Below are 16655 nucleotides of genomic sequence, written 5' to 3' on the forward strand. Positions count from 1 at the left end.
ATACAATTGGAAACAACTCCTGACATTCTGTACAGTGAACCACTTGATCTCTACTTAATCATGAGATAAGGATATCCAATTCATTTGGATAAGGCTTTACTTTTTCTGTTCTTTCTAATCCTAATATTTAATTTTGGTTCTCAGAATAGACCAAGTGGAAATTAGATAGAAATATTGACATGTAGCAGTTACCCTACAATATTGAGCCGTTTGCATTTTACTAGATGCCCAACAGTAGTGTTCCTTACAATAACACACACACATACCCATACCCACACACACCTTATTAATGTATGAAAACCGAATTTGTAATCCAGAACTATTTACATTTTTAAAGAGCTACCTCCTGGTAAAGACACTTCAGGTCCTTACCCAAAGACCTTGGTCTAAAACATACTTTTGGTGTCCCTCATCATGCGATCTTCCCGCTCTACCTAAGCAGTGTACCAAATGATCTGCACCAAGAACAATTTCATCCATTCTTTAATCAAGGTTCTTTTATCTCCTGTATATCCCCCTTTCTTCTGGACTCAGGGTTGGTCACCTAAGATCAGGCTCCTAGGATCTGGTTGCTAGGAGACAAGACGCTGGGAGGGTGGGGACGCTACACTGCGACAAGCCTGGGAGTGAACGCCGGAGGAAGAAGGAGCAGGAGCAAGCAAGGCGAGGCGACAGTCAGCTGCCGCAGCCCGTCTGGCTCCCTCCCGCCCGGCAGGGCTCGGCGCTCATTGGCTCTGCCGCTGCGGCGTTGGCCCGCGATTGGCCGGGCGGCGTCGGCTCGGCGTCCCGCGGCCCGTCGGCTCTAGTCTCCGCAGCCGCCTGCAAGGGGCGGGGGCGGAGTGTGAGGCGCGGCGGACGGGGTTGCGGGCTGGGTAGCGGCGCTTCAGGGCGCGAGCGCGGGAGGTGCTGCCACTGCAGGTAACAGAGGCGCTGCGAGGGCAGCCGCGGCCCTGTGGAGGTGAGTGAGACGCCTAGGGGGCTCGGGTGGCCACCGCGGGGAGGGAAGTGCAGCATGGGGCGGTACCGCTCACAGCCAGCCGGCTCCCGCCGCGGCTTCCCACCCCCGGCGGCCCGGGCGGGGGTCCCACTCGCCCAAACGCCCCCGAACGCCCCCGTGGACAGCCCTCAGCCGGCCGCTCCCCGAGCAGCCCGCCGGCCTCTGTCCAGTCACCCGCCCGGTCCATGTCCCTGCAGACCGTCCCGCCCTCGCACAGCGGCGGGAACCCCAGTCTGCGCGCCCGGCCGCGCCCCGGGCCTCTGCCTCGCCTCGCCCCGCGGCCTGGAGTCTTTGTTTGCTCTGCGCCCCTGGAGTTTCTGTGCCTCCACGGGCATGAGCGGGGCGCGAAGGTCTGGGGGTGCCCCGAGGACGCGCCGCGCAGTGAGCCTCCGGGCCCAAGGTTTGAAGGGGTTTGACCTCATCCCGGGTCTGGGATGTGATTTTATTTTCTCCTCCAGCTGCCTCTGATCTCTTGTGTGTGCAGAAGTCAGGAAGCCTGGGTACAAGGCTTCTTCCCGGTCCGGGATGACTCGGTGTTACCGCCGCCTTCTGTTAGGCCAGAGGCCTTTGACCTGCCTGCCTGCCTGCCCCACGGGGTCCCCTCTCTTCCCATCTTTCCACTGCCTAAGGAAAAACGTCTCTGTCTCCAAGAGCTTTTTTTTCTATTTGAAATAAGAAAAAAAATATATCAGATTCCTGTTGTACACCTCTATCTGGTGTGGAAGTGACTTAGACTAGTCTTATTAATACGTATATATTAAATATATAAACCAAGAGAAGGGGGGTGGGGGATGGGAGGGGAAGTGTGTTCTTAAAAAGTGAAGTCTGTTAAACAAATTGGATTTTTATTTTTGATAAATAACGTATTTTACCTTAAATATTCAAGATTTTGGTATTTTATGAATGGGAGTGGATTTCATAGTAATTTGAACTTTGAACTTTTTCTTGTCACTGTTTTTGATAAATTAATAATTTCCAGAATGAGGTGCACTATGACAGCTATTTAGAGATAATTTATGTTTTATTAAGGATTATCCATCAGTGCTATGCCTTTTATACTTAAATTCAGACTCTGATTTCTTGGACAATCATTTAACTAGAATTAATGCTGGGGAGTCTTCCCTTGCCCAGTATAGTTGTATAACAACTGTACAGTTGGTCAACAGAAAAACTTTTTTTCACATTTGGATGATTTAAAGTACTGTTAAACATGTATAGCATAAATGAGTATCACATTTGAAATATAAGCTTTTAAGTGTTTGACGTGGGTAATATTTTAAAAATGAATCTTTTTGGAAGTGAAGAGAAGTAAGCTGTCAGGGAGGATCCTTGCCCTGAATTCCATTTTAGATTGTTTTCTACCAAGGCCCAAAAAATCATAATAAAACACCCTGGCCGGGTGCGGTGGCTCACGCCTGTAATCCCAGCACTTTGGGAGGCCGAGACGGGCGGATCACGAGGTCAGGAGATCAAGAATATCCTGGCCGACATGGTGGAACCCTGTCTCTACTAAAAATACAAAAATTAGCTGGGCATGGTGGTGCGTGCCTGTAATCCCAGCTACTCGGGAGGCTGAGGCAGGAGAATCGCTTGAACCTGGGAGGCAGAGGTTGCAGTGAATGGAGATTGTGCCACCACACTTTGGCCTGAAGAGAGAACGAGCGAAACTCCATCTTAAAACAACAACAACAGCGCACCATATGCTCTAACATGCCTCCATAATTGTGTGGTATGAAAAGCGATCCAAGTACTAGGCAAACAAGTAGAGATCAGTTCACTAGAGAGAAACCAAGTCTTTAAAGGATTCAAAACTAAATTGATTAATCCAGCAGGACAAGATCCCCATCCATCTTTGCACATCCCCATCTATACTTAAATGTTTAAATGAGTTGTGGACCTGCAGTTTGGAGTGAGTTCCAAAGGATACATTAAATGTCTCTTAAGGTTTTGTGACCTTTTCATTAATTCAGCAAACATTTTGGCAGTATCTCCCTTGCTGGTCACACTTCTGGGGAATCAAAGATAGAAGGCCCAGCCCATCAAAGAAATCATAATCCAGCGAGTTAAAGAGAGAAATAAACAGAAATTTCTCAGGGCCCTTCCAAGGTTCTTCCAGGACCTTTTCCAAGCCTTCTTTCCCCATGTTTTCATCAAACTCAGTCTGGAACATGAAAAAGGGCATTACTTTTCAGATTTACTCACTTTTTTCATCTGACTTTGAGATGACCAGCTCTTTAAAAAACAATGAAGTTCTGTAAAATCTGTTTTCAGCTGGGCACAAGGCAGTGCTTTACAGTTATTAAACTAATTCTTGGAAATTTTTGTGCCAATAATGGGCAAAGTAGAGAGGAGAAAAATAATAGTAATAAATTATTTATTGAGCACCTTTTGTATGCCAGAGAGTGTGCTGGTGCTTTATATATAGTATTATTTAATTCTCACCATAACTCCAAAGGTTAGGTATTTTCCTTACAGTATAGCTGAGACAGTATATTGGAGCCATAGGTTGCACTGCTAGAAGTGGTAAAGCTGGGTAAGAATCTGTAGCTGACTCCTTCTACTCATTTTGTTGGTGGCATACTTCATTGGAATGTTGCTGTCTCTCCTTTTATCTGTCACATTAATCTTTATGAATCTGTTTAAATCTGAGGATCTCTGGAGTGGTAGTGCTGCTACACACATTATGTAGTCCTCACTCTTTGCCAGGTAGCACTTTCCATATATCCTCAGAAGTACGTAAGCTAGCTACTGTTATTATTTTTGTTTTACAGATGAGGAAATTGAGGCACAGAGATTAGCTAATCTGAACCAGATGATGCCATAAGTAGTAGAGCTGGGATGCAAACTTGGACAGTCTGACTCGAGTCTGCACACTTAACTACTCCACTGTTCTGGCCTTCAACAAGGTACATCTTTGGTTGGTAGGAAGCTGTGATTTTAGTGTGCTAAATGTTTTTCTGTTTTTGTTTCTTTTAAATGTTCATTCAAACATATGTAGGATAACTTTATGTTGTCTACCACCTGATGTTCTCTACCACTGTCTTATGTAAACAATGAGGTAGTACTAATTATAATTAACATTTGAGAGCGTACCACATTCGTGACACCTGTGCTGTGTTTTAAATATTTCACATAAATCCCAGCACTTTGGGAGGCTGAAGTGGGCAGATCACAAGGTCAGGAGATTGAGACCATCCTGGCTAACACGGTGAAACCCCATCTCTACTAAAAATACAAAAAAAATTATCTAGGTGTGGTGGCGGTCGCAGGCGCCCGTGGTCCCAGCTGAGGCGGGAGAATGGCGTGAACCCGGGAGGCGGAGCTTGCGGTGAGCCGAGATCGCGCCCCTGTACTCCAGCCTGGGTGACAGAGCGAGACTCAGTCTCAAAAAAAAAAAAAAAATTTCACATAAGCCTCAGCACAATCTAAATACTATTATTTATGCAACATCTCATTTGTGAGGTACTTTTATCATCTTCAAAGTGCTTTCACAAAATAATCCCTTTTAATTCTTTCCACACTGTCAGTCAGAAGTATTACCATCACCTGCTTTTATTGCTGCATTTCAGCAAAGTTGGATGACTTGCCTTGGCTAGCAGGTGGTGGAGCCAAAACTCAAACCAGAGCTTCAGATGCCTGTGTACGCTGCTTTTTTTTATTGTACTGATCTGTCAGTGAATCTCTGCTTTGTACTTCTTGTCCTAAGATAGATCATTTTTTTCCATAGGAACAGTTTATATTTGGAGATTGTATTCCTAACCCAGAATCCAGTGTCAGCTGAATCATAGATATAACTAGTTAAAACTTTTGTCATTATTTTCATCTGTAAATTAATGTTCCAACTTTAGACACAGTGCCTGGCACATAGTGATGGCTCAGTAAATGTTTGAATGAAGAAGTATGTCTTCCACATTGATGTAAGAAAGTTCCTCAAATGTTTTATGTTTGCATGCATAGTTTCTTTTTCTATTTGATATCATAACCCTCTCCCCACACCTCACAAACAGAAAGTTTCAGAATTACTTAACTGAATCATAACTAACTTCAAATTATATTAGACTCTGTCCCTACTGACCCTAAACCATTGTTTCCAATCTGCTGTCTTAGCCGGTACTATACCTCTTGTGTGGAACGGAAAGAGCGTGGAATTGAGAATCATTTTTACCTGGGTTTGAATCCTTGCTCTGCCTCTTCTTAGCTCTGTGATCTTGTAAAACTTACTTAACATCTCTGAACCTCATCTTGTAAAATTGGGGACTCTGTCTCTAAAGAAAAAAAGATAAAAAATATTATATGCTTTTTATCATATATTTATTCATCTCCATATTTTTATACATCCATTTATCAATGCATAATATTCAAATCCTTTTATGTGAAGAGATTTAGGCTATACTATGTTTATTTTAGGTCAGTTTTATTTTTCCTTTACATGGTAGCAGATAATTCTTAGGAATGAATTATAACTGATCTATAATGTTCTGAAAACATTTGGATTTCAGAGTTAAATAAAGCTTTTTGTTTTCTCTATCCCTAGTTCCAAAAGATGAGTCGTGGATATTCAGAAAACAACAATTTCCTGAACAATAATAACCAAATGGTGTTGGACATGATCCTTTATCCATTAGTTGGAATCCCTCAGACTATCAACTGGGAAACTATAGCAAGGCTCGTGCCTGGATTAACACCGAAAGAGGTAAATAACAGTCCCCCCAGAATATCTCCTGAAAATGTTCAGAAAAGGTCATCAATTTAAAGAAACACCAACTGAAAGAAAAATATTTGAGTTTTACATATCCAAATGTATGTATTAACACTGAATAGACAGCTATATAATTTGACTAGATGCAAATTACATAAATTTTATATATATATATATATATATTTGTTGTTGTTTTTGCTTTTTTGAGGCAGGAGCTCTCATTCTGTCATCCCAGGCTGGAGTACAGTGGTGCCATTACGGCTCACTGCAGCCTCAACCTTCCAAACTTAAGTGATCTTCCCACCTCAGCATCTCACAGTCTCTCTCAGGGTCTCACTATGTTGCCCAGGCTGGTCTTGAACTCCTGGCCTCAAATGATCTTTCTGCCTCTGCTTCCCAAAGTGCTGGGATTACAGGCATGGTCCACCATACCCAACCTGGTGTTCCTTGTTTTACAGGAGCATAAATATATATGCCTTTGAGTTAAAGCACATTAAAATAAAACTCTACCTTGAATTTTAAAATGTAAAAATAGAAGTTAGAGACTTTTGCATAGTGAAATGTGTACAAATATTTTCGATGTTACTCTACAGGTTAATACTCACTTACAAAAAGTAATTATTGAAAAATATCTTCAAATAGAAGGCAAGAAAGTATCTTTTCAATTTTTTATTTAAAAAATTCCCAAACCGCTGGGCATGGTAGCTCATGCCTATAATCCCAGCACTTTGGGAAGCAGAGGCAGGTGGATCATGAGGTCAGGAGTTCAAGACCAGCCTGACCAACATAGTGAAACCCTGTCTCTACCAAAAATCCAAAAAATTTGCTGGACGTGGTGGCAGGCACCTGCAATCTCAGCTACTCAGGAGGCTGAGGCAGGAGAATTGCTTGAACCCGGGAGACAGAGGTTGCAGTGAGCCAAGATCACGCCACTACACTCCAGCCTATGCGACACTGTGAGACTCTGTCTCAAAAAAAAAAAAAAAAATTCCCAAACCTCTATTTCTTTCATTTTATATTATGACAGTGTGCAAAAAGGTTTGATGAATTAAAAAGCAGTGGAGGCTCACCTGTTGACAACCAGTATAATTCCCTCATGGCTGCTGGAGAGAGTCCTGTTGAAACTTTAGCCACATACATCAAATCCTCACTTCTTGACATACATGGAGAATTTCAGGAGACTCCAGTTGGTCATGATGCAGTTTCCAAAACAGGTAAGGTTTTAAACTAAAATGTAGTACTTGTCCTTATGATAATTCTGCAGAATATTATATATTCCAATCAACTTTTCTTTCTTTGTTTAAAGGCTAATATAAACATTAATAGAGAAATGTATTCATATTTGTATCTTCCTGAATTTTGTTGTTTTTTCTTTCTGAGACAAGGTCTTGTTCTGTTGCCCAGGCTGGAGTACAGTGGCACCATCTCAGCTCACTGCAACCTCCATCTCCCAGGCTCAAGAGATCCTCCTGCCTCAGCCTCCCAAGTAGCTGGGACTAGAGGCGTGCACCACCATGCTTGGCTAATTTTTGTATTTTTTGTAGAGATGGGGTTTTGCTGTGTTGCCCAGGCTGGTCTGGAGCTCCTGAGCTCAGGCCATCCATCCGCCTCAGCCTCCCAAAGTGCTGGGATTACAGATGTGAGCCACTGCACCTGGCCTGAATTTTTAAAATTATGTTTATCTTTGCTACTTTAAAAAAAAAAGTTTTAGGGCCAGATGCAGTGGCTCACAACTGTAATCTTAGCACTTTAGGAGGCCAAGGTGGAAGGATCACTTGAGGCCAGGAGTTCAAGACCAGCCTGGGCAACATAGCAAGACCCTGTCTCTACAAAAAAATAAAAAATAAAAATTAGCTGGGTGTGATGGTGCACACCTGTGATCCTAGCTACTCAGAAGGCTGAGGTGAGAGGCTTGCTTACGCCCAGGAGGTCAAGGTTACAGTGAGCTATGATCAAGCCACTGCACTTCGGCCTAGGTGTCTGAGCAAGACACTGTCTGTAAAAAAATTTAAACATTTTAAAAAATAAATTTTTAAGTGTTAAACTATCGGTCAGATACAATCACCAAAAAACTCACTTTACTGTGTCAGAATGTTCTACTCTAATCTACTGGCCTGGCTAATTTCATGTATTTTTTTTTTTTTACTACAAATATTCTTTTACTTTCTTTTAGAGGGGTTTGCCCTGTGCCCTTTACTTAATATTCCTCTTTCCTGAGAGACTCTTGCTTGTCTCTCATGTTATGTTTTTTTTGTTTTTGTTTTTGTTTTTTTTGTTTGTTTGTTTGTTTGTTTACAGCTACTCTTTTTGTTTTTGGAGATGGAGGTTGCACTGTGTTGCTCAGGCTGCTCTTGAACTCCTGAGCTTAAGCAATCCTCCTGCTGCAGCCTCCTGAGCGGCTGGAACTACACGTACATGCTACTGTGCTGAGCCTACAGCCACTCTTTATTATAGTCAACAAGAGCTTCAACTGACACAGTAGTGGGGTAAAAGATGTTTTCCGCAATTACATTGGAAATAATAACTGGTTCTGGAAATCCTCTGAGTGTAGCGAGTTATTTTAATCTCAGCAGCGGCAGAGTATGATGTAAAAATTTGCTTCAGAAAGAGAAAACTATGCTGTTGGCTTTTGAACATTTGATCCCGTTTGTACACACCACATTAGTAGTTTTTGAAATTCTTGTTCTAACAGTAGCAATTTGTGATTCATTTTTGTGTACTGTTTCTTCCATATATCTTTAGAAATACTAAAGGAAAATGCCACCCTGATAAGTACCATCTTTAGCCTTGGAAACCATGCATTTACAGTATTACCATTCAATAAATAAAAACCCATTCTCAGCTAGAAACACTAACCCCCACCCTTTTTTTTTGTATGTGTTTGTTTCTGTATTTAAGGAAGACATAGTATAGCTTCTACAAGGAATTGTTCTTCAGAAAGTGAAAATTGTACTACTCATAATGGTGGAGAAAAGACTGAAGAATCTGAAGGGTAGGCGGCTGGTTGTTTGCTAGATAAGATTTAATATTGATACCAACTTTATAAAATATATGATTGGTGGTTTTATGCATGTTACCATAAGGTAGGAATTTCATATTACATAATTGCTGAAACTACTGGAATCAGCTTAGTTCATGTGTGGAACTGACCTAAACTTGACTTATTCATGTTATTATTTATAAATTGGATTACAGTTTTCTATTTAAAGATTTTTATTTTTATTTTTATTTTTATAAATATTAGAAATAATATCTGGTAACACAAAACTTTTAAAAGTAAATTTTAATACCCAAGGAAAAAAACTCTATGCCATTAATTCTCCAACTTTACTAAAGAAATTGGATGTGTGGCCAGGTGCGGTGGCTCAAGCCTGTAATCCCAGCTCTTTGGGAGGCCGAGACGGGCGGATCACGAAGTCAGGAGATCGAGACCATCCTGGCTAACACAGTGAAACCCCGTCTCTACTAAAAAAAATACAAAAAACTAGCCGGGCGAGGTGGCGGGCGCCTGTAGTCCCAGCTACTCGGGAGGCTGAGCCAGGAGAATGGTGTAAACCCAGGAGGCGGAGCTTGCAGTGAGCTGAGATCTGGCCACTGCACTCCAGCCTGGGCAACAGAGCGAGACTCCATCTCAAAAAAAAAAAAACGGTATTTTAGAACTATTTGAACATAACTACTCATTATAGAAAATTAAAATGTCTTTCAGTGTATTGCAAGTTTTGATAGTTTTGTTTTGTTCTGCCTGTTTTTACAATAAACAATATTGTTAGGTGTTCAAAATTAATGAATTTTTAAAAATGGATATACCATATAGCCATCACCCAAATCAAGACACAGAATGTTTTTATTATTTCTGAAAGTTCCTTTGTATACTTACTTTTCATGGATTTTTATGAAAATCTTACTTTTTATAGATTTTCAAGAACAGCTTGCTTTATCTGTAATTCATATATCATAAAATGAACCTTTGAAAAACCTCTGGAGGTTGATGATTATGCTGATTGTACATCAGTGTGAATATACTTAATGCCACTGAACTTAAAAGTGGTTAAAGTGGTAAATTTTCCTTTATGTATATTTAACCACAATTTTAAAAATTCACCCTTTTAAAGTGTGTAGTTCAGTTATGTTTAGTTTATTGGCACAGTCTTGGAGGTTTTCTTCTGAGACAGAGTCTCACTCTGTCACCCAAGCTGGAGGGCAGTGGCTCCATCTCAGCTCTCTGCACCTTCTGCCTCCTAGGTTCAGGCAATTCTCATGCCTCAGTCACCTGAGTAACTGGGACTTCAGTGTGTGCCACCATGCCCATTTTCGTATTTTTAGTAGAGATGGACATTCGCCTTGGTGGCCAGCCTGGTCTTGAACTCCTGGCTTCAAGTGATCTGCCTGCCTTGGCTTCCCAAAGTGCTGGGATTACAGATGTGATCCACCACACCTGGCCGTATTCACACAGATTTTTTATTTTTATTTTTATTTTTTGAGACGGAGTCTCGCTTTATTGCCCAGGCTGGAGTGCAGTGGCCGCATCTCAGCTCACTGCAAGCTCCGCCTCCTGGGTTCACGCCATTCTCCTGCCTCAGCCTCCCGAGTAGCTGGGACTACAGGCGCCCGCCACCTCGCCCAGCTAGGTTTTTTTTGTATTTTTTAGTAGAGACGGGGTTTCACCGGGTTAGCCAGGATGGTCTCGATCTCCTGACCTTGTGATTCGCCCATCTCAGCCTCCCAAAGTGCTGGGATTACAGGCTTGAGCCATGGCGCCCGGCAACACAGATTTTTAACTGATTGATTGGTTTGTGTGACACAAAAATTTGCCAAAAATTTTTTTTTACTGAAATAATCTAGTATTTTACACTGTAGTCTAAAAAACTGTGGAAACTCTATGTTTCATTATGTCAATTATTACCTGTTTATGTTTTGACCATAATTTCTTTGGAAGAGCAATTTTGTGAAAATTTGTTTAGATTCTTTTGACTTTGATAGAGCATTGATTATAATCCTTTTTCCGGTAGCCCAATTTTATTTAATTCTTTTTTTTTTTTAGAGACGTGATCTCACTGTGTTGCCCAGTCTGGTCCCAAACTCCTGGGCTCAAGCAGTCCTCCCACTTCAGGCTCCCAAGGTGCTGGGATTACAGTTGTGAGCCACCATGCCTGGCCCTCCAGTAATGTACTTTTTTTCTATCAGGAATGTGTGAATTAAACACACAATTCAATTAAATTCATGTTGTAGGACAGTGTGTCTCTATTCTCTTCCTTTTGTAATGACATGAAGACAGATGTAGATTACACTGATGTTTCTTTTTAAAGTGATAAAATTTTTTGTTGTTGTTTTTGAGACAAAGTCTCACTCTGTTGCCTGGGATGGAGTGCAGTGATGTTATCACGACTCACTGGAGCTTGACCTCCCTGGGCTCAGGTGATCCTCCCACTTCAGCCTCCTGAGTAGCTGGGACCACGGGCATGCACCACCATGCTGGCTAATTTTTAAAATTTTTCTGTAGAGATAGGGTTTCATCATGTTACCCAGGCTAGCCTGAAACTCCTGGGCCCAATCAGTCCTCCTGCCTTGGCCTCCCAAAGTGCTGGGATTACAGGCATCAGCCACCATGCCCAGCTGACATAATTTTAAAGAAAGTAAATACTAGGAGATTATAATTTTTGAAGCAGACTCTCTGATGTATCATTTAAACTTGTGCTTAAATTATGTTTAAATATGTAAATAAGCACATTGTAGTCTTAGGAATGCTTTTAACTACATTTATTAATTTATATTTAATATATTTATATTTTATGTATATGAATGCCTAGAAGCAAACTTTTTTGCTGTTAAAAATAATGAAGCCATGCTAGTTTTTCATTTGATTCTTCAGTGAAGAATTATAGCTATTTTTCCTTTTTTAAAAAATGAAAATTTTAGTATTTAATGATACTCTCTCTCCCATGCCCATAACCGTGTAAAAGTGCTGTTTTATGTTCCTCACAGGAATTAGAGTGTGTTGGTTAATTTTTCTTTGTGAAATGGTACTATTTTTATAAACTTTATTTATTTATTTAGAGACGGAGTCTTGCTCTGTCGCCCAGGCTGGAGTGTAGTGGAGCCATCTCGGCTCACTGCAACCTCCGCCTCCCGGGTTCAAGCAATTCTCCTGCCTCAGCCTCCCAGGTAGCTGGGACTGCAGGCACTGCCACCATGCCCAGCTAATTTTTTGTATTTTTAGCAGAGACAGGGTTTCACCATATTAGCCAGGATGGTCTCGATCTCCTGACCTCGTGATCCGCCTGCCTCAGCCTCCTAAAGTGCTGGGATTACAGGTGCGAGCCACTGCACATGGCCATAAACTTTATTTTTAATGTATAACTTGAAAAATAAATTTCAAACTGTGTAAATTATTAGTCCTATAGTAACAATATTTTATTTGTTTTATTACATCAGTAATTTGCTAAAATTAGTCATAATCTAAGAGATGATCAGGCTTGCAAGACAGTTGAAAAATGTCAAGACCCTATAAAACTGATTGGTGGTCAGAATTGTCAAAAACATCTTATTCTCTTCCCTTCACTAAATGTCAGTATTCTTGGCTCCTTTTCTAAAACTCTAATAATTGCATTTTTGTGTAACATTTTTTATGAAGGCCAAACATGGTGATCCATGTGTGTGATGAAGCAAAAAACTTGAAAGAAGATTTTACTTGCCCGCGAGATCTTTTGATATCAGAAATGAAGTACTTTGCTGAATATTTATCTATGGATGCCCAGCGCTGGGAAGAGGTGGACATTTCAGTTCATTGTGACGTTCACATTTTCAACTGGTTGATAAAATATGTTAAAAGGAACACTGAGGAGAATAAAGATTGTGAGATGCCCACTTTAGGTAAAAAACAATCTGTTGCTTATTTTGTAGTGAAATTTGTGTGTCACCCGGTAGTTTCTTCAGGCCAAAAGTGAAATATGGAAAATTGTTTGGACACCAGTGTTTATGCTCATATTACTAACAGCCTTTTAGGAAACTGATAATCTCCTCTTTTTTAGAAAATTATAGTAAATTTATGGCAAACGAACAGATCTCTAGATCAGCAGTTCGCAATGTATGGTATATGGACCAGTGGGATACTAGGGACCCTTTTAGGGTATCTACAAGGTCAAAACGTTTGCATAATAATACCAAGATGTCACTTGACTTTCTCACTGTGTTGCTCAGATGGTACCAAAGCAATAGTGGGTAAAACTGTTGAAGCTTTAGACAAGATCAAGGCAGGGGCACCAAACTGTACTAGTAGTAAGTACATAGTTGCATAGTTAATAAGAAAAAATCTAGTTTCACTTAAGAATGTCCTTGGTGAAGCAGTAAAATTACTAATTTTATTAAATCTTGACCATTGAGTATACATCTCTTTACTGTGATGAAATGGAAAGTCCACTCCTGCTGCACACCAACATATGATTCTCCTGAGGAAAAGCACTTGTGTGATTGTTTTCAGTCCTGAAGTAGATTAGCTGCTCTTTTAAAAATTGAAAACCATTTTTACTTGAGAAAACAACTGACAGAGAAATAATGGTAATTCAGACTTAGGTATTTGGCAGACATTTTCTTGAAAATGAGCTCTTCACTTAAAGCTGAAAGCATTTGTCACCTGCTGTCAGTGACAAAATTCAGGGTTTCGAGTGAGAATTACAGTTTTGGAAAACTTACCTGCTTCCATGTGCTTGACAGAAGGCTTCTCAATACTTGACTTTTCTGATGAGATTGGTGATCATATTAATGACTGTGATTTTTAAATGTATTGTGCAATGAAGTATTTCAACATTTGGAATATCTGTATAATTCACTGAGCCAACATTTTCCAAATGACCAATGCATTTTATTTTCAAAAAGTCACGCATGGGTGAAAGATTCATGCAAAGTGCAAGATAAATTAGATAATTTTGTTGTTAACAGAGTCAGAAAAGTTCACTGACACAATTCAGATACCATTGCAATTAACCTTTAAGAAACTACTATTTGTCAAGTTTGGTGTAACATCAAAGAAGGCTACCCACAAATTGAATGCAGAAACAGATATGAGAATCCAGTTGTCTTCTATTAAGTCAGACATTAAAGAGATTTACAAAAAATGTCAAACAGTGCTACTCTTCACTCTATTTTTTGTTCTTGTTGAGAAAGAGTCCGCTCTGTCACCCAGGCTGGAGTGCAACAGCGTGATCTCAGCTCACTGCAACCTCTGCCTCCTGGGTTCAGGTGATTCTCCTGCCTCAGCCTCCCGAGTAGCTGGGATTATAGGCGCATGCCACCACGCCTGGCTAATTTTTGTATTTTTAGTAGAGACAGGGTTTTGCCTTATCAGGCTGGTCTCAAACTCCTGACCTCAGTTGATCCGCCCGCCTCAGCTGCCCAAAGTACTGAGATAACAGGCGTGAGCCACGGCGCCTGGCCTAATATTTTTCATTTTAGAAAAGGTAGTTATTTTAGGCAGGCATGGTGGCTCACACCTGTAGTCCCAGCACTTTGGGAGGCTGAGGTGGGTGGATCACTTGAGGCCAGGAGTTTGAGACCAGCCTGGCCAACATGGCAAAACCCCGTCTCTACTAAACATACAAAAATTAGCTTGTCGCGGTGGTGCCCGCCTGTAATCCCAGCTACTTGGGAGGGTTAGGCATGAGAATTGCTTGAGCCCATGAGGTAGAGGCTGCAGTGAGCCAAAATTGCACCACCGCATTCCAGCCTGGGCGACAGAGTGAGACCCTTCCTAAAAAAAAACAAAACGTAGTTATTTTAATAAAAATATGTTAACATGTGATAGGTTTTTTGTTCTTTGTAAATGAATTCATATTTTTTTATTTTCTCTATTTTAATTTCTAATGTGATAAATACTGGCAGATACAACCCACATAAAGAAAAACCCTTTGGGATTCTCAGTTTTTAAGTTTGTAAAGGGGTCCTCAGATCAAAAGTTCAAGAACCAGTGTTCTTTTTTTTTTTTTTTTTTTTTTTGAGATGGAGTCTCTCTGTGTCTCCCAGGCTGGAGTGCAGTGGCGTGATCTCGGCTCACTGCAAGCTCTGCCTCCCGGGTTCACGCCATTCTCCCGCCTCAGCCTCCCAAGTAGCTGAGACTACAGGCGCCCGCCACCACGCCCGGCTAGTTTTTTGTATTTTTAGTAGAGACGGGGTTTCACCATGTTAGCCAGGATAGTCTCGATCTCCTGACCTCGTGATCCACCCGCCTCGGCCTCCCAAAGTGCTGGGATTACAGGCTTGAGCCACCGTGCCCGGCCAAGAACCAGTGTTCTAAATGATAGCATACTACTAGTATTACTAGTAGAATTACTGTAATAAGAATAATTACTGAGTAATATTTCAATGGGCATACACTTGTATGATCACACTTGTGGTTTAATAGTCTTTCTGTGCAGTAGAATTGCTATTTACAGTAGTATTAAAATAGAACTCTTATTGGAAAATATATCTATGCCGACAGTGTAAAAGTTTTTGAAAAAAGTTAGTAATTTATTGTATTATTTAGTGACCACATTAATAGGAGAGGTTTCTAGTGGTCCTTAAATAAAAATTACAAGATTGCTAAATCAAAAATTTCAGCCAGAATCCAGAGATTCCAGACTAACCAGCTATAATATGTATGTGTTAAATAAAAGTCAAAACATGTAGAGTGTAGTAAAGGTAAAAGAAATGCAGCAAGCCTGGCCAGCATAGTGAAACCCTGTCCCTATTAAAAATCCAAAAAATATTAACCTGGTATGGTGGTGTGTGCCTGTAGTCCAGGCTACTCGGGGAGGCTGAAGCAGGAGAATCTCTTGAACCCAGGAGGCAGAGGTTGCAGTGAGCAGAGATTGTGCCACTGCACTCCAGCCTGGCGACAGAGCGAGACTCTGTCTCAATTTAAAAAACAAACAAACAAACAAAAAAACCCAAAAAAAACCGGTCTCTGTGGCTCACGCCTGTAATCCTAGCACATTGGGAGGCCGAGGTGGGCGGATCACCTGAGGTCAGGAGGCGAGACTAGCCTGGCTAACATGGTGAAACCCCGTCTGTACTAAAAGTACAGAAATTAGCCGGGCGTGGTTGAGGGCGCCAGTAGTCTCAGCTACTCGGGAGGCTGAGGCAGGAGAATCGCTTGAAACCGGAAGGCGGAGGTTGCAGTGAGCCGAGATCGCGCCACTACACTCCAGTCTGGGCGAAGGAGCGAGACTTTGTCTCAAAAAAGAAAAAAAGAAATGCAGCAAAGCTAGTCATTCTGTTATCTTTACCTTAAATCAGTGGCTATAAATGTAAATGTTTACAAAAAAAAAAAAGTCTTCTAACCAGGAAAACTACCAAAATGCTTAATTACATTTCTAATAATCCAGCCACTGGTTCCTAACTGGGAGCTTTTTCACCAGCTGCTTCCTCCCTTCACCATTTGTGTTTAAGAGACTTGACCGGGCGCGGTGGCTCACGCCTGTCATCCCAGCACTTTGGGAGGCCAAGGCGGGCGGATCACGAGGTCAAGAGATGGAGACCATCCTGGCCAACATGACAAAACCCTGTCTCTACTAAAAATACAAAAATTAGCTGGGTGTGATGGTGAACAAGTGTAGTCCCAGCTACGCGGGAGGCTGAGGCAGGAGACTCTCTTAAACCCAGGAACAGAGGTTGCAGTGAGCAGAGATTGCACCACTGCACTCTGGCCTGGCAACAGAGTGAGACTCCCTCTCAAAAAAAAAAAAAAAAAAAAAAAAGCCTTGAATCTAGAATTGTTGTTTAAAGAGACAGATTGGGATTACTTATTTTAACTATTGTCTGCTTAGTCGTTTATTTAGAATTGTCTTAGTGCTGTAATGATGCAAAACACAGTTTTCTTTCCTTAAACATACCTCATAGGAGAGGACAGGTTTGCTAAACTACAGCATCAGGCAGCATCTCCTTTTCTGTATGCCTGAAAGCTCACTCATTATGCCTTTAGGAAGT

General features: G+C 41.3%; 1 protein-coding gene across 7 annotated transcripts in view; it reads left to right on the forward strand.

Moving 5' to 3' along the window:
* SANBR (SANT and BTB domain regulator of CSR) overlaps positions 1-16655 on the forward strand; it is a 76413-nt gene continuing 59758 nt past the window's right edge. The window contains exons 1-7 of one of the 7 annotated variants that reach the window (XR_011611770.1): positions 1-958; positions 3769-3903; positions 5532-5690; positions 6724-6910; positions 8595-8688; positions 10738-10857; positions 12328-12566. Coding sequence is in view for 4 of the 7 variants with exons in the window: in XM_071076765.1 (XP_070932866.1) it covers positions 5541-5690; positions 6724-6910; positions 8595-8688; positions 10738-10857; positions 12328-12566 (790 nt within the window). In the remaining 3 variants the exon portion in view is untranslated. Of the gene's footprint in view, positions 959-1098; positions 1398-3768; positions 3904-5531; positions 5691-6723; positions 6911-8594; positions 8689-10737; positions 10858-12327; positions 12567-16655 lie in introns of those variants that run through there. The other 6 variants (XR_011611769.1, XR_011611768.1, XM_071076765.1 and 3 more) reach the window with 6 other exon arrangements.

Source organism: Macaca nemestrina, chromosome 13 (assembly GCF_043159975.1).
Source record: "Macaca nemestrina isolate mMacNem1 chromosome 13, mMacNem.hap1, whole genome shotgun sequence".
NCBI classification, from domain to species: Eukaryota; Metazoa; Chordata; class Mammalia; order Primates; family Cercopithecidae; genus Macaca; species Macaca nemestrina.